This window comes from Athene noctua, chromosome 2, assembly GCF_965140245.1.
Source record: "Athene noctua chromosome 2, bAthNoc1.hap1.1, whole genome shotgun sequence".
In the NCBI taxonomy this organism is placed as follows: Eukaryota; Metazoa; Chordata; class Aves; order Strigiformes; family Strigidae; genus Athene; species Athene noctua.
The window spans coordinates 121,205,956-121,229,713 of NC_134038.1; the positions used below are offsets into that span (position 1 = coordinate 121,205,956).

A 23,758-nucleotide genomic window follows, 5' to 3' on the forward strand; every position below is an offset into this window, starting at 1 on the left:
AGTCTTTCATTTTCTTAGATATACCTGTATTTCATTACAAACTGGAAAACTTTTCACTGATGTGTACGTATGGTCTTTTACAGGAAACCAGATGCTGTATACACAGGTCCAGGTGCTTGTGTAGTTTAACAGCCAGGAATCAAACCATCTCTCTTCACAGACCTTTATCAGGCAGTAACATGCATGCTCTGTTTATTAGTGTGAAAAAGTGAAATCTGGGACAACTTCAGTTCTTATACACTGATTTATATTTATTCTCTTTGTGGCCTTTGTGCATCAGCATGTAAACATCTTCCCCGCCCACCCCCAATTAATAGGCCCCACTAAAACAATTGTACAGCACAGTTTGATTTGCTCTGAATTGTATGGCCTCCCACAATAAAACACTTGAAACGTTTTTTTAAAAAAATTAGAACTTCAAAAAAAAAAGTGTTTTAAAAAAATAATTTTTGGTAGCCTGTGTTGGAAGCAAATAACTTGAAGTAAATTTAGGCACAGTCTGGTAAGTAGCTGCCAGAACGAGTGGAAGGAGTCCTCTCACTTGTCACGCAGTAGTACCATTTCTGTCAGCTGAATGAGGGCTTCTCTTTCTGGGGATGGCCGTAGTTTACTGATCTCTCTTGTAGCTTCATGGCAGTAGCGCTGGGCGAGGTAGGTCGTTTGCTGCACACCATCACTCTTGTGTAAGAAGACAGTTAAAGTAATGGATAACTGGTCAGCCTCCCTCCTGCCTCTTCCAGTTACAGGGGGAAGTTTTCAGGTCAGTAAGTACCCTGAACATTTAATTATAGGCTGAAGGGGAAAGCAAGAGGATTCATTCTGTGTTCACTGAATCCTCCATCTCTTCCCTAAATTATCAAAATACTAAAACTTACTGATGCTGAATTTATGTATGCTTACAAAACACTGCTATTAATAACATACTAAGTAGGATTAGAAACTAATGGTTTAACCCCTCCCCTTCTGTCCTAAAGCTATATAAGAAAACATGCTATCCTGAAAAAATAGGTATTAATTTTACACAGATAATTATTCAGTCTTTTCAGACCAGAGTCGGTTAATAACACAGATGTGGACTGTGCACTGCAGTTACAAGACTGACTGGTAATTATGTGCCACCTACACCAGCTGTTGGATACAGCTACTCTTCAACTGAAGGAACTGAGTTCATGCACAAGCTTTTCACTTTTATTATGTGGATTTTATGCTACTGGAGAGAAAAAAGAGCTCTTCAGTACCTAGCATTTCTGCTAAAACACTGTCCCATGAAGACATTACAGAGCATGCTACTTAAACATGTATTTGAAAATGCGGCCCTGCTGTTTTATCTCAGACGCAATGAATTTCAGATTTCAGCAGGGACAGCACATATTGGTATCAAGTATTTGGTATTAGTCCTACCTGCAACACATATTTCCGAGCACGTTCAACATCTCCTGGCTTACTGAATCGTCTCATTATCATAGCATTCATTTCTGGAAACTAAGCACAAAGGGAGAAGGTTTTGTACCGTTAATGAGTTGTTTTCCGTGCAGCTGCTTGCCATGCTAAGTTCAAAAAAACCCAAAGCACAGACCTCTTCCCCTGCCACTTGTTCCTACAGATACAGCTGTAAGTTAATACCTGCAATCTGCCTAGGACTGTAGTATAGCGAAGCCCAAGCATTTAAATCTTAAACTAGCTGGCACTGTTGACTGTAGCCAAGCAGCAGTAAAGAAAAATGCCCTATATTTTGCACTTTCATACACGTGTTTACCACATTACAGCAATGATCAAAAAATAAAATGGTCATAAAAAATGTGACCATGACATTAATATTTAGTCTCCTAATTAATACTAAATTTAAGTATTAAATACTTCTGCTTAGTTTTATAACTGTTGTTCACACTTTCCTGGGTTACTGGGATCTAATTCCCTCTGCTAGCAGTTCACCCTTCAACAGATAATAAAAGTATTTTTAATACATCAGATAAGCCTCATAACTGTCATTAGCACCTGTCATCCCAGCATGTTGAGAAGATGTGTAATTTCTGATGTGGCTACTTCCAGGTGTTCGATCTGGTTCAGGTATTCTTTTATCACAAATGATGGTTACTGTTGGCACACTCAGAAGCACCACCTCTCCCCCCACAGGTACAGCAGAGAACCCAAGAGGATTTTTTCCATCTGTATCACACAGTCCAACCTGTAAAACCCTTCATGATACCTTCAGCTATTAGATCCATCCACTGAGGCTTTCCATTCTCTGGTATTTTACATACACAGGACAGATTTTTGTAAGAGGAAAATGTATTTGGTTTTTCAATCACATGGAGTCTGTAGTTAGTACTGCACACTCCAGTGATTCTCTACAAATTAGGTAGACAACTAAAGTTGGTTGTCTGAGGTCACTGCATAATTTAGCTAAAGATGCAGGCACTTTCCTCAGACTGCCCAAAAATAGAAAAACCTGGTGCTCAACAAACGCCACAACTCAAGGCAGCTACTCTGCAGAAAAATTCTTTTTAAAGGAAAGAGGAGTTTGTTCATCTTGTCTGAAAGGGTTATAGTCAAACAAAGATTATTTTATTACTGTACTGTAAACAATGATGTGCTTTCCTTACACACATTTGGTCCTCAAACTGTAGATCTACAAACTTGTTAGGGAACAAATGTAGCCCCCCTCATTGTTGTGGCATTTCCCTATTACTCAGAGGTAGTCTTCTTGGAAGATACATTTAGAAGTTTACTGGTGACTCATACTTGGCTTTCTCTAGACCCTCACTTTCTTCCCATGTAATGACAATTTAATTGCAATGTTCATATAATCCATTTTCACATTATTTACATTTACAATGATATAGGATGCATGTGTTTTCATGTTTTATAGTTAAGCACTAAAGGATATAAAAATCCCCAAGCCTGTAATTAGCAGATATAATGGGCAGTATGTAAGCATTTGACAGAAATGCTTATAATAAAAATAAACTCGAAATTCTTCAACTGTACTAGTTTAAGAGTGGCTTTAGACTTAGCATATACTAGTGTATTTCCTTAAAAAAAGAATTTTATTTTTTTTTACCGAATGAACTAGCTTCAAATACTGAATAAAGAGGTCTTACATCAAGCTAAACATTTTTTTGTATAAAGGCCAGTCCTTAATATTCTAATGCTCAAAGGTGTATTTTAGAGGGAGAAGAGAGGACAAGAAGTAAAGAAGGCTGTCACTGAAGATCCAGAACACATTAAGAACTAAGGTATGTCTGTCAAGAAGACAACACGAGGATTACCAGATATATTAAAGATTATGCAGGATAGCAGCAAGATTAATTCCAAGAAAAAAAGACTGCCTATAACTGACAATTACATTTTGGACTGTCTTCAAGACCTGGCTCAGGAGTTTTTATTCTCAGATACAAATAGATGAAACATCTTTTAGGAGCAGCACAGATAAGTGTCTGTTGAATCTCCAAATTTTTTAGCACTTATACTTTGTTTATATAGCACTTAAGTCTGTAGTGCTGTTCTTGCAGTTTCTTGAAAACAACAGGAAATTTTCAGCAAAGAAGCCTTTCAGTTAATGTGGAAAACTTTGCAAGATGGGCAAGTTATCTTTCAATGCAAAATCATACGCTTCCCACCTATCAAAGATATAAATGAGGAAAAGCGTTTAAAAGTGACCCACAAAGAACAAACAAGTTTTTAAAATAGAACCGACAGACTTTCTTTTTTTATATTTCTGTATTATTAACTCATTTATCTTATAAAGCTAATTAAATAGGAAGTTGAAAGTCAGACAGCCAACCCAAACAAATTAATAACAATATAATTTTAATTTAAAAAATTGGAATATTCAACACCTATAAGACAACCAGTGTCACCCATTCTCTGCCAAGATCAAGAGTATTTGCAACATGTCCTTGTTTCTCTGCACAGGTAACTTTGACACAAAAACAAACCGACCATTTAACAATTGCATCCTCTTTCTGTACTTGAGTCTCTCACTGTTCTTTAGACAACTCAGTTGCAGATGACTAACAGGATCCTGCTGCTTGTCAACAAATTCTGAAATAATGATTCAAGAACAAGTTTTTGAAGCCCCCAGACAAGTCTGTGGGGAAGAACAGAGAACATGGAGGAGGTTGTTCACAGCATGCATTTGTCTGCATTAAGTGGCTGATGCTCTTTGCTTTCCTGTCTTCTGACATAAATGTTCTCATAAATGCCCAAAGGATGAGGAAACAAACACATGCGTATGTTCCACCTCCCTCCACCCCAGGCTCTTTAAGAAACAGGGAAGTAAATGTCATGGGTTTTGTGTTTTTTAAAGTATTTAAAAATTTTCCTGTGTCAAGCTCTGCACAATTCCAATGAGAGCTCACAGACCAGAGCTCTACTGGAACTAGTTACGCCAGTTTCTGTATCATGCTATGAAGTCTGGTAGGAACCACTGCTTTCTGAGTCCCAAATCTTCTTTCCTCAGGTGAACCAGAAGCTTGACCAAGGTGCATTAAACCAGTTTCTTCCCCTTCAATGGAGTAGCACCAATTTTAACGTTTCCTTTTTGGTCCTGCAGGCACTTCTGTTTTCCTTGTACTCCTCCAAATCATTTTTAAGCCACTAAAAATCTTGACCAATTTTAAGCTTATTTTATTTATGATAGTTTTTTCTCTTATCCAATCTACTATTACATTTACCTCCAGAAGGGAAAGCTTCCTTGGATAAGCCTCAAGGACAAAGAGGTGAAGAGATCAAGTCCAATAGAGGTGCCCACCTAAAAGCTAGGCAGATTTAAGTCCTTGGCTCCAGGATGGATACAAATCCCAGAACCTGGCAAAAAGCCTACACACACAGTCAAGCCTGGGGAGCCAAGATGTCTCAGGAAAGAACATAAGCAAGAAGCTACTCAGGAATAACCTGCAGAAAACATGCAAAAACTCTCAACACCTGCCCCTTTGCAAAGGTTAAGCACCTTCAACTGGGACAGCAAAAGACTAGTGCTGCTTTTGATACAAGGGCCTAATGATAAGAGAACTTGTGTACAAAGGCATTTCTCAGTCTGAAAGAACATGAGAGTGCACAGTAAATCCAGCTGATCTTGAACACTGATTTTTCACACGTGCCCAGGCCATGCTCATCACTTACACTGTGGACTTGATGGGTTCAAGCTGGGCCTCCATGAGTGCTGTGAAGAGAGTGAACACCTTTTGCTTTGGGGAATTCCTGCTGACTTACCTGTCGACAAGCAAACAAGACAGGGCCTGTGGCTAATCCAAGCTTGAGATCTGCTGCTGTTGGTTTCCCTAGACGGTCAGCACATGATGTAAAATCCAGCACATCATCTATTAGCTGGAAAGAGATAAACATACAGGTTATTTTAAAACTTTTTTTTTTTTTTTAACAAGAACTAAATACAGAATAATCCTTGTTAAGAGACGATTTATAAGAGGGATTAAGACAGCCCACTTTGATTTCTAAGGAAGAATTTAGATTCTAGATTCCCTTTAGTTCAACAAAAGCACTACCTGAAAAGCTATGCCAACATTTTTTCCATACTGGTATGCAATCTCATGAACTTTGGGATCAGGGCAGCCTAGAATTGAAACCTGAAAAGAAAGAAAACAAAACAAAACAAAAAACAAGTAAAAAGAAAGCTTTAGTTACCATCCACTTTTAGTCTCTGACCATAGGTGTGACATAGCAAGCACTGACAGTAGTGATCTGGGAAAGGAAAAAAGCTGACTCGGTATCACATTCTTGCTTATCTCTGTTCATGGATACACACAATTAGCCAAGCTGATTAGAAAACAAGGCTGAACAGCAATGCATTTTTAAAAATATATTCAAGTCTGGAAAGAGATTAGCTTTATTAAATGTTTATCAGACTTAGAAATTACATTGCAAGGATAAAGAGAGAAGAAATGTAGAGGCACTGCATATGTTGGCTAGTAGTCATATACAGTCCAGTGACAGGGAAATTAAATTTATTACATATATAAATCAGCCAAGGGATAATTGGAGGTCAGAAAACAGATAAACGGACGTTACATGCCTCATAAAAGATCCACAAAACTGGATGTGTTGCACCCTTGTATAGGAGGAACAGTTGAGATAAGGAAAACTATTTTTAAGGGTGATGTTAACTGTAACTGAATAGCTCAGGAAGATGAGCTGATTAGCTTGCAAAGGAAAATATCAAGGGATAATTAGTGGCAAAGACAAGACAGCAAATGAGAAAAGTATACCAAGCTAGACAAAAGTATCACCAAGATAAACAAATAAAACATTTTAACTGAGTACAGATAAAGGAATTTACTTGAGAGACAGAAGCTTTGCTGAATAAACTCCACAAAGCTAAAACACAGGACACAAATTAAGATTTGAGAATGAGTATCTTGCCTCAAAGTATGGGCACTTACACTTTTGCATATATGTATTGATTATACACTTTGCAAAATGAGGTTGGTTACATTTAAATACTCAGATTTATTTCAGCCTCCAATAAAGCAATTCAGAACAGGGAGCAAAAATCCATCCTGGTTTACTGCAGACATTCCAAAACTGCTATGACTAATGGAAGGAGTGAAGATACATTTTACTTAATGTAACAATAAAAATACATGTTAGGAAAACCACAACATGAAAATATATGTGTGTGTGTATATATATATATATATATATATATAAAAATAAAAAAATTCCTCTCTACATTATGTAAGGTAGGATCATTAAAAAGAAAAAACAACAACAACAACAAAAAAAAAACCAAAATCAACCCCAAGCTAAAAGCAAGTCCAGTAGTAGCTTTGAAGGTGAACATGAAGATGGAAGTAAGAAACAACATTATATCCTAATAAATGTAATGCAACTCAATGCAACTCACATAAGATTAGAAACTATTTCATGCATCAGTGCATTTCATCACTGAGCATCAGAACGTTTCCCAGTCATAACCTGCATCCATGGGTAACAGTTAAAACCCAGGCGAATCTGAATGCCTGAGGCATTAGCAGCATCTCACATTTCCCGATTTTATTTAAAAGAGCAGCATAGTGTAGCAGGAAAATAATGCTACTTATGTCTAATCATAAAAAGTCCTGAAGGCTATTAGAACAGAGTGAACTGCAAATATGAGATATTTAAACAGATGTTGCTAGGGACTATTAAACTAGAACATTTGCCCTTTTATCCTTCTTTTGATGCTTGGCTGTTAAGTCTCAGTATTTGCCTAAAGAGCTAACATCTACTGCTGTACCACGCCTGACAAACTTTTGGCTGCTTTTGTAATATAAATCAAGTAATACCAGCAAGGCAGGGAGACTGCATCTACCCTGTTTCAATGAAATCTTTACCTATCACCACAGTTCATGAGAAAAATTAAAGTAAGGAATTCAGAAGAGCAGTGACAAAATCCTGAGAAATGGCAAAAGGTCAGAGTAGACACAAGTTGGTAGATGGGGGGAGGAAGTGCCACGTAAAGAAAAGAGCTCATTTAGTCTGAAAAGTCAGAGCAGAGCTATTCCTGTAGGTGCGCAGTTTTCTGAAGACACAGACATTACCTATATGAAGAATCACAGCAGTATATGTACATTCAAAAACAGAGGCATGAGTTACAGAATATAACAAGAAAAATTCATCAATGCAGAATTAATTCTTGCATCTTTGCAAGAGAAGACCTTCATAGCTTCTCTTCAGGTTATGAACATTTCTGAAGAAAAAAAAAAAATTTAAAATCCAGGAGACTGATAAGCCTAATCACACCTCAAGTGAACTCCTCTCTGATCATGACCACATCATAAACCTGCAACATGACTGGGTCTTGCCTACCAGGGAGTTCTTTCAGGAGCCTATTTCTCAAATTGCTCTTGCAGATTATTGCCCCCATCTGGACACTCACTGGGATGCAGGCAGGCAGCCCTGTCCCAGTCAGCCTGTCACTGAGTGATGGAAGTTTAACTGAAGCCACACTGGGATAACAGCATGCATTTACAAATACAAATCAGGATAACAATGTCAATATGATGATATATATTTAAATTATAAAGCTCACCCTTTGAAAACATCCTATAGCTCCTCTTGTATGACTGGTTGATTACAAATTTAACCTTGCAAGAATTCAGACTTCTCCTTCACTAAATCCTGATGAAAAATCCTTCCTAACACCAAGTGGAACAAATTCTTTAGAAAGGTTTTTGAATTTTGTAAAGCAAGTCAATCTGCTTGGCATTATTTCAAACACACTTTTTAAAATAAAAAACTGTTTCTACTATTTTATGTTACATGAGAGACTGTAAACCAATCTTGCCTCTTTACTGAGTTTCACATCCATAAAACATTCTAACAACAGCTCTGGGCAGATATACCCTGCTCTGTTATTTATCATGTGAGAATATGGCAGCTGGAGTCGAAAGCACTTGCACATCTATACCAGTGCCCTTTAGGTCAGAAAGGAAAACCTGCTGCTGGGCAGGGATATGCTTATATGAACAGTACAAGAGGTGTTTGCTCTCATACTCCTGGTTTTGTGGACACCACGGAAAGGAAAAGGCTCTAAAACCTTCCCCCTTTCCAGGCTTTCTCCTCCATGCCAATCTCCCGAAGCAGTCAGGATCCTGCCTTCTCATTTGTGGCTCATTCACCTGTTTTTCCAGACAGGAGCACTGTACCATTTTCCAATGGAATCACAGCACAGTTTACGTTGGAAGGGAACTCTAGAAGTTATTTGGCCCAGTCATCGGCTCAAAGCAGTTTACTTCACAGTTAGATCAAGTTGCTCAGGGCTGTGTCAAGTTCTGAGCCTCTCCAAGGATGGAGATCCCACACCCTGTCTCGGCAACCTGTTCCAGTGTTCGACTAACTTCACTGAGAAATTTTTAACAGCTAATGGAATTTTTCCATGGTACAGCTTGTCCTTTCCCTGCTCATGTCTCCATCATCTCTACGCCCTCCCATTACGTAGCTGGAGACAGCAAGAGGATTCCCCCTTAGCCTTGGGGGACTAAAACTAAACCAGCTCTTGGCATATCATTTGCTCCAGCCCCCAGCCATCATGGTGGCCCTTCACTGAACTCACTCTACAGTGTCAATGTCTGTCTTGTAGGAGGGAGCCCAGCCTTGAGGTATCACATGTGAAGAGAGGAAACCAGTCACTTCCCTTGAAGTGTTGGCTATGCGGGTAGCGATGCAGCCCAGTATGTGCTTCTCTTTCACTGTTGCAGGGCACACTGCTGACCTCTCCTCCAGGCTCTTCAAATCCTTCTTGGTAACTACTCTTGGGAAGGGGATTACGAAGACCTACCTGGGAGAGGAAGATGTCTACCCAGCAGAAGCCTCACCCCAACAGACAACTATTTTGTCCCGAGTCTGCATTTTCATGTGTTTGACCTTTTCTCACGTAATTAGTATTTTAACATGTCAACCAAGTACTCATTTGTGAAGAATTGTACTTCCACAGTAGTGAAGATTAATTGCCTGAATATTTGTGATATATTTGTGCTAATCTTTTTCATAGCAAACATTATGAAGAAGAAATATCCCCAAAGGAGTTACTATATTTTAAATAATAAATAAGGAAATTTACTGGTTGACTAATATCTGATGTTATACTGGTGCTATCACCCTACATCTGTCACTGGACTTTACTGCAGTCTGCATGCCTAGTTGTGTGTGGGGGGTGTGTGTCAGTTTTGCTGATGGGGCTCAGATGTCTTATTTTCCTAGACACAAGTTCCACACCCTGCTAGGTTTTTCTGATGGAGCCCTGCACACACACACACACACACACACACCAGACTATGAACTGGTTAAAGCAGGAGCTCACAGGTAGATCCAGAGCTGCAGACTATTCCTTTTCTTCAGTCCCTAAGGCAGACCTTCTATATACAGCCTTGCTTTACACGAGGAGGCTGTGTGCTTTCTCCTAATAGAGGAATCAAGAATCTCTAGTGCAACTTTACACTTATCTGAAAACAAGCATGATTTAATCCCTCTTCTGAAAGTATGCTGTGCAAAATATAAACAGTGTTATGAGGGTTAGGAATTCACATTACAGCAGGATAAAAAAAGACAGAAAGAGAACCTGCTCAGCTTATTTTGCTGTCTCCAGCTTGCCTGATGACTAATAGAAATTCCACTTCAGCTTTATTGTTTCTGAATTCTTGAGCCAAAGTCACCTCTCATGTTTCTCTGAAAAATGCCTTTCAGTAACTAAAGCTTCAGTGACCCTCTGGGCCATCTGCCACCATTTCCTTTTGTAATGTATTACTTTGACTGCAACTTTGGTAACATTCCCCCATGCAGAACTACTGTAGAAATAAACTGCAGACCAGGATGGCTATAACATCTTGAACAGACTGTTCTGTCCATAAAAAAAATTATTTTGGTAACTTAAAAGGAGTTTTGATTTAAATGCGATAATGCTTTGGCGATGCGGAAGGTATCTACTACAGTGACTAGACCAGTGTTGACAGACTACCTATTACCTCATTTAGACATTTTTCCAGGAATACTCTACTTTTCCATCTCTAAGGCATGACACTGTAGAATTCTAAGATGCCATCTGAACTTGTCTGACATCTTCTTTCCAGTCAATACTCATTTATGCACAGAAACAAATCACTGTTTTTTTCTATCGTTAACAGGAACTGAATTGCTTCTAATGACACACTAGCCTTGTTGTAACTGAAGTTCTGAAAATGAATAATCTCTCTCCTTAGATTTGTCCCTGAAAACAAGATGTGAATATTCTTGATTCCCCAATTTCCTTTCAAGCTAGAACTGATGATCCTGCTTATCATTTTCACTACAGAAAACAGAACTTCCTTGATTCCATCCTTTCCCTTAGTAGCCAAAACTAGCTGAGCAAAAAAACCCACAACACTCCTACCCACCTCCAAACCCCCCACAAATCCCAAACAAAAATCTCCTTTTTACTGCTATCAATAGAGTTCTCCTACTCCACGCAGAAAGAAACTGAGGGAGACATTATATATACACAACTCATTGCTACTGTGTGCAAGAAGTATGGTTTTGCCATAAAGACAGACCTCTCTCCTGTTTTTCCTTTATAACATAAATTCTACCGCATATAGAATTAGAGTAATACAGCAATGGAACAACTTAGAACAACCACTAGAAGAAAAGCAGCCAAACACTACTGTCTCCAGCATCACAGCCACAATCTGGAGGGAAGTGCTTAAATACGTAACTCTTGCAAGTTATGAGAAGGAAAAAAGTCAAAATAGCACCTTTGTAAGGAGAATCCACCCAGTGAAAAGGTGATTTCTTCTTCTATCTGTGAAGCTTCTTTTAGGAAGACTGTCAAAGTGAATATAAGAACTTGTATGTTTTTATTGGGGTAGCAGAATAACATGATGCTCCTTACTAGTCCAACTGCCCACTAATATAAATCAAGACTTGCAAGGGCAATTCTTGCCAGTGTTATATAGCCATTAATATGAACAATCCAGAAGACTTGATTTCTTTCTTCCAACTGGGATGAAAGATATTTTCCCTCCCCACAAAATCTGTGTCTCATTCTATACGATCCTTTCGATTTAAGCAATTTTCAACTGCTGCCTATTGCAAAAATATACCAATTCTGTGAGAACAAAGGACGATGACTAACACTAGTACAGATTTTTAGACTAATTTTCTTAGAACTCTTGCTGTAGCATACACCACCTATACTGCTTTTAATTTAAAAAAAAAAACAACAACATTGTAACTCTCTTTGGGGTGAAATTTTTGCCCACTTTCTCCATCTTCTGCACTAAAAATAAACATTTAGTTTGAATAAGAACATCCATCTTGCATCAGATCTTTCTGTAATGAAATAACAGATCTGAGTGACAGACGGGGTTGGATATAGCGATTAATAGTTAAAACATCAGACAAATCAAGAAGTGCAAGCTTCTGTTCTTTTACAATGTAGAGTATACACAACTAGTTGTTTCCTCCCACTGTTACTCATTGGTGCCAAGTGAGACCTTAAATGATTGAGACCAGATGTCAAATAAGACTTAAAATCAAATTACAAGCTCAAGATTTATCAACTGAGATTAAAAATACTCTCTCAAAGTTGCAGAATTTCAGAAATTAAAGGCTGCCACTGTAAACTCATTTTGATTCAAGTGAGGATAACAATAAATCTGTGTTTGAACATAAAACAGAAAAGAAAAAGTGAAAACCAATATTGAAGGCTACACAGCTGAACTGTGATAAAATGCAATCTCAAACCCATTCACATTCTGGCAGAATACCATTTAAAGAGTTTGCTTTGGAGGGTCTCCAGAGAAAACAGCAATAACTAGGAGTTTAGCTGTGAAGCTTACAGTATGGTATGTTAACTTTAGAAGAGACAGACGTACATACTGCTTTACAACTGTTTGCTATAAGACTTGCAGTCTTCTTAAAAGTCTTCTCGAGGTAGTGAGCAAATCTCTCATTCTCATTTTCCTTGGAACCCAACTGGAGGAATTCACCTAAAGAATTGCACAGATGGGAGTTTTTATTTGTGGATTTACTGCTTAGGCAAGCAAATCTGAAGATAAAAATTAAAAAAAAAAAATCTTACCACGCACCAGATCTTCAATCACCTGAGTTAGAACAGAGATGATAGTAGTGTTTCCAATTCGTGCCAAAGCTACGGAAGCAGCTGAGAGGATGAAGTCACCAGCTAGAACAGCCTAAGAATAAAAAAAATTAAAATTGATCTTTTAAGTTTTTTCCTGTAAGTGCTAGTACAGACAATACCATTTCCTTTATTTGACAGGTCTACTCACATCACATCATTTTCCTACATAAAGCACACAGATCTCCTTATGAGAGAGAGGAAACAGAAGATAACGAAATATTGAAATTCAAAGCATTTTTAAATTCCTATCTTATAGTGCTGCTTATAATTTTCTATATAAGCACTGTCCTCCCTGTATGCAATTATCTGAATGTGTTTGCCTGTGAAGTTTTTTGGAACATTACTTCTGTATTTGACCATTCTGTTGTGACTGTTATGCCTTGTTAGCTCTGAATTGCTATGCTAAGTTCTGATGCATCAGCAGCATACTTCTTTTCTTGCATTTTCTGGTTAAGACCCTCCTTTTGCTACTCTATGAAGAAACACCCCTCAAACAAATAAAAAATTTCACACTGACTAAAAACCTTTTTGCATTTACTGCTGAATCAGAGCAACATACAGTGTTCTGGATGAGGTATAAATTCAAAGTATTCCAACAGCACTGCAGAGAATAGCATAGGGAACATAAAATTGGTAAGAATCACACTACAATCACACATTATCTAATGCTTCCCACAGTTCAGAAAAGGAACACACATTTGTCTTACCCACAACCTGCGTACACCTCTTCAAACCTTTTTCTGGCATATCCCAAGACTGTGCCTAGGGATAGTAATGTGACAAAAACCCTAGGTATTTGTGCTCTGCTGAAACTCAACAGCAAGTCTTGCCCATAATAGCAAACTCACCTTCCTCTCTCCCCAGATTTGGTTGACTGTCATTTTTCCTCTGCGAGAATTTGCATCATCAATAACATCATCGTGAACTAGGCTAGCTGTGTGGATCATCTCGGCAATTATGGCCACAGATCGCTGGCTCGCTTGCACCTCCCTAAAATAAAAAACAAGAACTGTCAAATAATTACATCAATTATATGTGCCGCAATACACTAAAAGAAATCTCTACTAAAACCAAACAAAAAATGTTCCTCTGAAAACAGTTTTTGCAGCTTTTTCCATGGTCTGAACCCCAACTTTCACACCTGGAATTAGGAAGACGAGAGAAAGTAAGATCATGTTAGTACAGTAAGCGCAATGGGACATTTCCATCCTTATTAGGCCTGCTTCTACCTTGCTGCATTAACAGTACTGCAAAACTCTTGAGTTATTCACTCTAATCCCTCTAAATCCAGACTGCAATAAATAGCAGAGCATTGAGGATGCTTGGTTCCAAGATGGAAACCAGAAAATGGCAGAGAAAAGAATGCCAGGTAGCTTTGTAGGCAAGTTTTAAGTTCCCCTTATCTTTGTGTCGCGTTACCTGTAAGACAGACAGCATCACAAACTCTCCAAAGCTGGCTAACTCTACTAACCCGCAAGCTAGAGAGAGATCAGCAGGCACAGAAACCTGTATCCTACATCTGAAAGGCATAACTCATGGACCTTATCCTTTATGTTATCTGACTACCTTAAGACCTCAGAGGTTCTTCAAAAGCCTGAGGAATTAACCTGAATTATACTGCAGTCACTATAAACACCAACTACCTAACACTTACTGAAATTCAGTCTTCAGGATGTTCTAACACTGATGATTCAACTCTCAGTAGTTCACACCTACTTTATTTTTTAAACTAGGTGAAAGGAAGGTAATGAAAGAACATAAAAGCAATTATCTAGGGAACAAGGTTGGCAAAGTGAACATAAACAAGCCAACCTAGCTCACCCAAAGGACCATCTACCTAGTATCCAACTGCCACTGCCTTGTTCTAGTATCTATCTTTTTTTCCACCTGATGAATGGGTTGAATGCAGGACACCAGAAATGGCTATCCCAGTCAGACTTGCCTTATACCTGTAACAAGCCCACACGGATGTTAAAAAAAACCCCACAAACTCAGCTAAAGGAAAAATGACTTCTGATATATAGATACTTTACTTCTGGTATACAGATAAAAGAGCAAATAACACTATTTTCCAGCAGAACAGAAGAACTGAGAGAAACAGAAGATAGTAATTTCAACTCAGCTGCAGGGCATTTCAAACCTTCTTGCATTCCCTATGTCTATTAAAATCTAGTGATTAATCACAAAATGAAAGAACATCTTGCAGTCTGCTGACATAACACTGCCTTTTGACACCTACCTCTACTCAGAACTCTGCACTGCTGTCAGCGGGAGTTCTACACCCCGAACAATAGCAGGATGTGTGGCTCATAGGCTGTGAAAACTGGCTTTTAAACAACAGAAAGTAAGAGCTGGAAACCTTCACGGTTGTTTGAAGGTAAGTTTTACTGTGGTCTAGTAATTTAGTCAAATGCTAGTTCAGTGCAAATAGTTTTCCAAAATGAACTATTGTTACCAAGTAGCAGAACTTACCTTCAAAAAACTGTAAAGGTCTCCAGCCTCTTTCATGCACAGGTCTCCTTTTGGGGACTCCCTTTTTCATTAATTATGTCAGCAGACTGGACTTCCTGCTGGGAAGTAGCAGTAAATGGCAAGACTCACCGACATACCAAAACCTTTCAGTAGTACAGCACAAGGACAGACATTTCAAAAGTGAGTTTTGAAAAGTTCTGCATTATAGTGCATTTCATCTCTGACAATGACTAAAAATGGCATAGAAATGCTCATGGTTCATGTGTCTGGTGCCCAGAATATTGTCTCAAACGTGGTAATTTAACCTGAAGGGTTTTTTCTAAACAACTATTTCTGCAAGGTCTCAAGCAAGGTTCTTCCCATCGCTGGCAAAAAATTTTGCAATAGTTTCCTACAAACATCTTGTGAGAGTAATTCTGAATCAAAGCATGTCTATTTCAGGGAAAACACACAAGAAACAGGATCCTTCTCATTCCCTGCCATTTTGCATTCTGCTTCTCCTGAAAAACAAAAGCAAAAAAGGAGCAGTAACTTAAGTCAGTAGGTAACTGGGTCCTCACAAATCCAGTAAGTGGAAAGATGCCATTTTTAGTTCATTCTCAAAGTAAAGGCACCCCAAGATGACATATATTTACACAAAATGTTTATACATCTCTAAGTTTATCTTTTTACACATGCCTTATAATAATTTTTAAGTCCTTGATCATGTTCTATTTTCCGTAGGACTCCCTACTGAAGTGAGAAACTTTAAAAAAATAGATGCAGGGCTCTCAGCAGGGTGGGCTCTCAGCAGGATAAACTCTCAGCAGAATGGGCTCTTGAGATAAGGGAGGAGCTGCCACTACTGAGTCCCAAGATAAGGAACAGGGATTCAAGGAATGCTAAATGGACATGCTGACAAGACCTAATTGGGTGAAAAGTCACGAGAGGAAGAGGAGGCATCTTCAATCTTCATCCTGAAGACCGCCGCCCCAGACCACCAGGAACCACTGCCCAGACACAATGGGGAGGGACTTGGGGTGGGATTTATGATAATGAATTCTCAAAACTAATTGTAATATCTCTCCCTATTCTCGGGATTATAATGAATATGTAAACGCCTTACACTATAGAAAAGAGCTACTTCTCACTTCAAAATGTGCACGTTTGTGGAGGAGTGAACCCCTGTGCACCCAGCGCTGAATAAACATCATACCTTCTTTATAACCTTCCTGGTTGTAAAGTCGTTACTCTGCACGTCACTACTTGATTCTGTGGTAAGGCTTTATAGACCTACAGTACCCTGAGGTCTTTTAAATTACAGAATTTATTTCATGTACATGAACAAGACCAAAGCTGATCTTATATGTTAAAAAAACAAAACAAACAGCTCTCCCTCCAAATATCCCTCTTCAAAAAAAAAAAAAAAAAAGAAAAAGCAGGGGGAGGCGCATGACTACATTACTCAAACCAACACAATTTACACATTTACAACCCACAACAGAAAGTTTTACAATGCATTTGCCAGTAAGTAAATATTGCCAGTTTAAAGACAGGAAACGTGCAGAAGAACTTGCAAGATTTCTGTATTACGACCACACTCCTCAAAGTAAGTTTTTGCTGTTAAATCCCTGTGGCTGAACGAGACTAACATTTCAGAAACACGATGTGTGACACAGAAGAGCACTGCAAACTAGGGAAAGCAAACTAGGGAAAGCATAGAGAACGGCTGTGTTAACATGGGAGCAAATTATGAAAGAGCTGAAAACCAGCATACAGTACAGGCATCTGACGACTGTGATTTGGAGCAGTGAAAGAAAAGAGAACTAAGGTTGCTGGCAGGTCCTCATATCTTTCAGAAATACTGTTCTATCGAGTTTAGCCAGGTCATTACACTTTAGTATTTCTCACGCTATTCTGATGCATTTATTTACCTTCCCCCCCCCCCCCCCTAAATCTTTTATGCTATTTTCTTTTTTGAGATGTCTCTGTACTCTTTGGCCTTCTCTTATTTGTTTGTGTCTCTCGGTTGCAGAAAGAGAAATAAAAACTCCTATCTGCAAATGCCTCTGGAGAATACAACCTAAACAGAAACATTAGGTCCAGTCAGGCTAAGCGTTTCTGTGAAATTCTGCACACAGGTATGTGAAGAAATGCCGGAGGATGTGTGAAATTGAGGTTTTGCACGACCTCAGCTTAAACTCTTTACAACAATTTTCACTCTTGCACAAAGCTAAGTTGCTATCATTAAACACAAAGCCATTGCCCAAGGGACCTAAGGATTCAGGGTTGGACTCCAACACCTGCATCTTCAAGGGAAAAAACCAACATACCAGCACGGAACAATTTGAATGCTTCAGACACTTACCTTTTTGAATGCAGTTCAGATGCTTTATACAACTGTCATTCTCCTTATTATGACTACAAGAAAGTGACCTCACTCTAGAAAGACAATTAACCTGCTGAGGCCATTCTAAATACAGAGTCTTCCTCAAATTCAAATGTAAATGATCATGTCACCTAACTTGTAAGTAGAGCTACCTGGGTGTTCCTCTCCCTTCACTTGAGAAGTCTCAGCTATCCTAGTGGGGCTCTGTGAAGACAAAGACATCTCTGTGTACCGCCTTGTAAGATCAGGACCCATAACCTTACAAAGTTGTGTTCTGTTATTTTAACAGCCAAACAAGGAAGAGTATTACCTTTTCTACTAATATTGCACAGAAGAAGAATGAAAAAAAAAAAATCAAAACCAAAACAAATGAAAGACCAGGTAAAGCATTCTGGGTCCAGCAAATTATATGACAGTTGAAAGTGGCAGCAAGATGAAGCAGAAACTCAACATCAGTAACACAAATCTCAGAGGCAGAATAAAAAAGTGCTAGGGATGAACAGCACAGGATATTGGCTCACCTCACAAGTCTACAGATGTGGCCAGTTATCTTTGATTACATGTGTGGGAACAAAAGCTTCAACAAAAAAAAAACAAGTCTGGGATAAGAATCAATATTAACTGAGGAAAGAATGATAAAACAGTTTAAGGGAAACGACAAGTTGAAAGAGGAAAAACATATTTTTAAAAAATGTCTGGAGAAGCAGAATGGAAAGCAAGTATTTTCTTCCCTCAGGTCTATAGCAGAGTAGCAGAGTTACAAATATGCAGTGTTTCCTCCTCTACATACACAGTTTTTCTCACGAACAGTAAAAAGTTGGAAACAATTTGTCACCTGGAAGCAATGCTGCTTTAAGAAGCAACAATAATGAAACCAGTATGAGTGTGAACTGGAAGTGTATGTATATACAAAGTGAGTGTAACACAGCCTGTTTCAAGAAGCTTTAAAACAAGAGAAGAAAATGCCCATAAAATTCATCAACTCACAGTAAGTGGGTATCCACAATATGAACGTATATTCTTTTGGCATGACCTACTCAAGCCTCAAAGGACACTGGTCATCATGCATGCACCAAAAAGCAGTACACTGGACACTTGTATAAACTTACGTGAATTTTAATTACAATCACAGGCTTAAAGAAAAGTGGCATGAAGCAAAGAAGAGGAACGTAAAGGTAAATACCCTGGGATTTCCTTCTCTTCCTTTGCTGAAACATCTCTGTTCTCTCTACTCAAGAGTTTCATTCTAAAAAAATGAGAGAGTGACTCAGTCTGTCCTTACAGAAGGAACATTCAGATTAATGAGGAGGCTTTTAAACATCAGACATAATCTGGAGATGCAACAGATGTACAAAAGCTGCCATGGGCAGCTGCCACACGGGCATCCATAAATCAGAGCGCTTATGCTGAGGATTGGCTGCTGCAAAGCAAACACCTGCCTCAGGCATCTGTGGCACTTGAACTCTGAGATCACACTTTCTCACTGGCATAGGGCAGGTCTCAGAATTGGTTCTGATGGTTTCAAGACAGCATAACACATGGACAACAATATGTCCATGAGCATATACGTATGTCAAAAGACAGCAAAAATGCTTTGAGCATAGAAAGGCAAATTCACTTCTTTCTACAGCTACTTCTTGTCTTCGATTCACTGCTCACTCCCTACACTGTTGACATCAACTCCAGCCTTCTCAGTATTGCATGTACACTACATAATTTTGTTTATAAGCTTTTCATGCTGCACACTAGACTGCAATAAAACCATTTTTCCTGTTATTCTGACTAGAAGAATGCTCCAAAACCCCACTGTCCCAGCTGTTAGAAGTCTCCTCCTGTTCCCACCCTCTTAGCAATATTGCCCTTTGTCTTAAATAGCTTTCACCCCTATCCCTGATTAATTTGTAGACCACAAGTCCTTCATTCTCCCTGATGATCTTTGCAGTCCATCCCTGAAGCTAGCTGGACTTAACTTTTTTGAACACAAGGATCCGACATGCTGATGATTTCCCAAACTGTGATATACAAGGTTATCAGCACTCCCATAGCTGCACCCATATACTATGGTAGATGCACGCTAGGATGACTTTTAAGGTTTTTCATAGAGAAAGTGGATGAAAATCACATTGGGGTTATGTCCTAATGGGACACTCATGAGCCTCCAAACTCAAGCAGAAATTTTTGTTTTATTGTGCTTCCTTTCATTCCACCACAGATGGCCACTCATCAAGACTGATTTTGTCATCAAAAAGTGCCATCATCACGCGCCGACTTTTCATGTCAAGACCACTCCTGAAAATATTAAGCCAATCAGTGCTGTGACAAAGAACATCCTTGAGGACTTTTACAACCAGTATTGTTCCTTTTGCTACCTCTAACACAATGACAAGGAGCAGTATTGAACGGAGAACAGAATCAAGCTGGAGCGAAGTTCATTAATCCTGGACATTTTCCTAAAACAAAAGGAACTGGAACACAGAGGACAGGACTCTGCTAACTAGGTATTGCTTTCTCCTTCAAAATTATATTCACATAGGAGAGGGTATACCAGGAGAGGTGCTGTATCAAGCAGCAAAATATATGCTGTGCTCGGAGGTAGAAATCAAGCCCAACAAGGAGTTAACCTGCTGCTAAGGAAAAAATGATGCAAAAGCTGAGAGAAATCCCTTAAGACTGATAAATTAGTCTAGGAATACTTCTGGCAAGGGACCAAAGATTTCATATTTGAAATTCTATATGAGGGAAGACTAGAAGCATAGCTGGAAGGAAGAAAACACTCCAGCCAACATCTTACCTCAAAATGTAAATGTAACAACTGATAGGAACCTGTGGAGAGAAGTGTCTGCAATCAGTCAGAGCAAGGAGTGATAAAGAGTACAGGGCAAGCATGATGTTCTGCTCACTTAAAACTGCTTTCAGAAGAAAAGTAACTTGAAGAGCACGAGTATTACACCAGGCTTAATCTTAGAATCTTACATTAAATTGTAGAAACTTGCTCCTGGAGGGGGAAAAAAAACCCCTCTGACTGTTTTGGATCTTACAGCTTTGAATATAATCATACCACCTGCTTACTGGCTCTTCTGCATAATTACAGAAACAGCTATGAAAGTCTCTTCTTGCAGCGAAGTTATTATCTGTGACAAGAGTTTAATAGCTATAGGAGTGGTAACAAATGAAAAATACTTTTAATTAAGTTCATATAGTTACAAGGAGTATTAAAGGCTCTAAAAAGAATTTATCTAAGAACATAAAATGACTAAAAGCCTTACAAAAATCAGAATTTGGCAACATTATTTATCCATCAGCAGTTACAACTGCAGTATAGTCCACAATTTTACACATGGAAGCATGTAATGAACACAGTAGTTCCTTTTGCACTGCTAACTACAAAAATACAGCTTCATGATGGAACTTAAATTCAGGTTTTAGTGAGCTTTTTATTTTCATTAAGTTACTAGAAATTTTTCAGGAACACAAGAATGATAAATTTCAAGTATGATCTATTACCACATACTCACCTGGAATTATTATGGTGAATGTTGCAAGCCCTTGCCATTAGCACCACAATCATTGGTCGAAAGGCCTTTCCTTTCCCATCAAAGTAATAATCACACATTTCCTTAAGTTCTGCTGTAGATACAAGTAATTCCTATAAAAAGAAAAAGAACGCATCAGCATAAAAGTCACAAAGCAAATCTGTTTAGCATAAGCAAACCAGTATGTATGTATACCATAATTGCCAGTATTTTTCTTTTTTTTATTAGGGACCTTAAAGATCATCTAGTTCCAACCCCCCTGCCATGGGCAGGGACACCTTCCACTAGACCAGGTTGCTCAAAGCCCCGTCCAACCTGGCCCTGAACACTTCCAGGGAGCAAGCAGCCACACCTTCCCTGAGCATCTTGCTCCAGTGTCTCACCACCCTCACAATAAAGAATTTCTTCCTTATACCTAATCTAAATCCACCCTCCCTCAGTTTAAAACCATTACCCCTCATCCCATCACTACACTCCCTGATAAGAAGTCCCTGCCCACCTTTCCTGTAGGCCCCCTTGAAGTACTTGAAGGCTGCTATAAGGTCTCCCCAGAGCCTTCTCTTCTCCAGGCTGAACAACCCCAACTCTCTCAGCCGGTCCTCACAGGGGAGGTGCTCCAGCCCCCTCATCATTTTTGTGGCCTCCTCTGGACCTGCTCGAGCAGACCCATGCCCTTATGTTGCAGGCCCCAGAGCTGGACACAGAACTACAGGCGGAGTCTCATGAGAGTGGAGCAGAATCACCTCCTCGACCTGCTGGCCAAACTTCTCTTTGTGCAGCCCAGGACATGGTTGGCTTTCTGGGCTGCCAGCACACATTGCTGGCTCATAGTCAGTTTTCCATCCACTAACACCCCCAAGTCCTTCTCCTCAGGGCTGCTCTCAACCCACTCTTTGCCCAGCCTGTACTTGTGCTTGGGATTGCTCCAACCTATGTGCAGGACCTTGGACTTGGCCTTGTGAATCCCCTGAGTTTTGCATGCGCCCACCTCTTGCACCACAAAGCCTGGTGTCATCGATGAACTTGCTGAGGGTGCACTCAATCCCACTGTTCATGTCACTAAGACGTTAAACAGCGCCAGTCCCAACACCAACCCCTTAGGAACACCACTTGTCACTCCTCCCCCTACTTCGACACTGAGCTGTTGACCGCAACCCTGAGTGTGACCATCCAGCCAACTCCTTATCCACTGAGTGCTCCATCTGTCAAATCCACGTCTCTCCAATTTAGAGACAAGGATGTTGTGTGGGACAGTGTCAAATGCTTTGCACAAGTCCAGACAGATGACATCAGTTGCTCTTCTCTTACCCACCAACGCTGTAAGCCCATTGTAGAAGGCCACCAAATTCATCAGGCACAATTTGCCTTTACTGAATCCATGTTGGCTGTCACCAATCACCTCCTTATTTTCCATGTGCTCTAACACAGCTTCCAAGAGGAAGCTCAATAGTCTTGTTAGGCACAGAGGTGAGACTGACTGGCCTGTAGTTCCCCAGGCCTTCTTTTTTTCCCTTTTTAAAAATGAGGGCTATGTTTCCCCTCTTTTAGTCAGTGGAAACTTCACTGAACTACCAGAGGTTTTCAAATATGATGGACAGTGGCTTAGCTACTTGATCCACCGGTTCCCTTGGGCCCTGAGGATGCATCTCATCAGGTCCCATGGACTTGTGCACCTTCAGGTTCCTTAGATGGTCTCAAACCTGATCAGCCCCTAGAGTGGATGGTTCTTCATTCTCTCAGTCCCTGCCTTTGCATTCTGTGATTTGGGTGGTGTGGCTGGAGTACTTGCTGGTGAAGACCGAGGCAAGAGTTGCTGAGTACCTCAGCCTTCTCCATATCTCCATATTCGTTACACCCGAAGTAAGCTGAGTTTACTATAAGTAATCTGAAACATAAATAATGTATTCCAGCAATGTACATCAGGAAAGAAAGGAAAAATGCATTCTGGTTCTACAAGATATGTAAAAAATGCTCGCTTTGCCTTCAGTTTAAGTTTCAGACAGCTATTCATTAAACATAAATAATATTATTTCAATAACTATCTTCCAAAGCGATGGCTGCTATTAAAATCAGAATCATCAAAACATCCCAGAATAGTCACCAAAATCCCTTACCTTTTTAATATCTTCATAGAGATTCTTCAAGTCTTTTCTACCAAGTTGAAAAGGGTCTTGGTATTTTTCATTACTAACTGTCTTACTGCAGCTGCACAAGTGGGATGTACTTGTGTGTTGAAATCTGGTGAGAGTGTTTTTCAAGAGGATAATGTTGTTAAAAGCAAACTTTCCCTAATTCCCCCAAAAGAAATATTTCAAAGCATTTCCTCCTCCTCCTCCTCTCTCCTCATACAAAATTTAACCAAATGGATAAAATACAAGCAGAAGGCATCAAAACACTCTTTTCAGCCAGCTAATAAGGTCCAACGACAAGCACAGCTACATATTGACGATCATAGACTTTTAGGAGCTGGCAAAGTGTAGCACTTGGCAAACAATAAACACCCCACCCTTAACAGATTACAGAAGACTTTTGAGACACATAAAACTACACTGTTCTCACTGTATTCCTTTTGAATCACTATTGACAGTATAGAGTACATTTGGAGATGAAGCCTTCATCTTCCAGTAACACCTTTATTCTGTTGCTTCCTTCCCTCTCCTGCATATTCCTGGAAAAACATTCCTGACTTGGATTTGAAAATTCTCCTTTGCATACTCAGCTACATTACAAATTATACATTAAATCAATACTTCCAAGTAGCATGATAATGCT

The 23,758-nt window shown here is 39.3% G+C and overlaps 1 protein-coding gene across 5 annotated transcripts in view; it reads right to left on the reverse strand.

Moving 5' to 3' along the window:
- Window positions 1-23,758, reverse strand: part of PDSS1 (decaprenyl diphosphate synthase subunit 1) — a 26,174-nt gene continuing 2,416 nt past the window's right edge. For 2 of the 5 annotated variants that reach the window (XM_074900105.1, XM_074900102.1), the window contains exons 3-11: window positions 23,101-23,224; window positions 20,969-21,099; window positions 13,462-13,603; window positions 12,554-12,665; window positions 12,352-12,461; window positions 5,505-5,585; window positions 5,215-5,328; window positions 1,402-1,482; window positions 2-678 (exon numbers count right to left, since the gene is read on the reverse strand). In XM_074900105.1, coding sequence (XP_074756206.1) covers window positions 538-678; window positions 1,402-1,482; window positions 5,215-5,328; window positions 5,505-5,585; window positions 12,352-12,461; window positions 12,554-12,665; window positions 13,462-13,603; window positions 20,969-21,099; window positions 23,101-23,224 — 1,036 coding nt within the window. In that variant the 3' untranslated portion in view covers window positions 2-537. Of the gene's footprint in view, window positions 793-1,401; window positions 1,483-5,214; window positions 5,329-5,504; window positions 5,586-12,351; window positions 12,462-12,553; window positions 12,666-13,461; window positions 13,604-15,085; window positions 15,181-20,968; window positions 21,100-23,100; window positions 23,225-23,758 lie in introns of those variants that run through there. The other 3 variants (XM_074900106.1, XM_074900104.1, XM_074900103.1) reach the window with 3 other exon arrangements.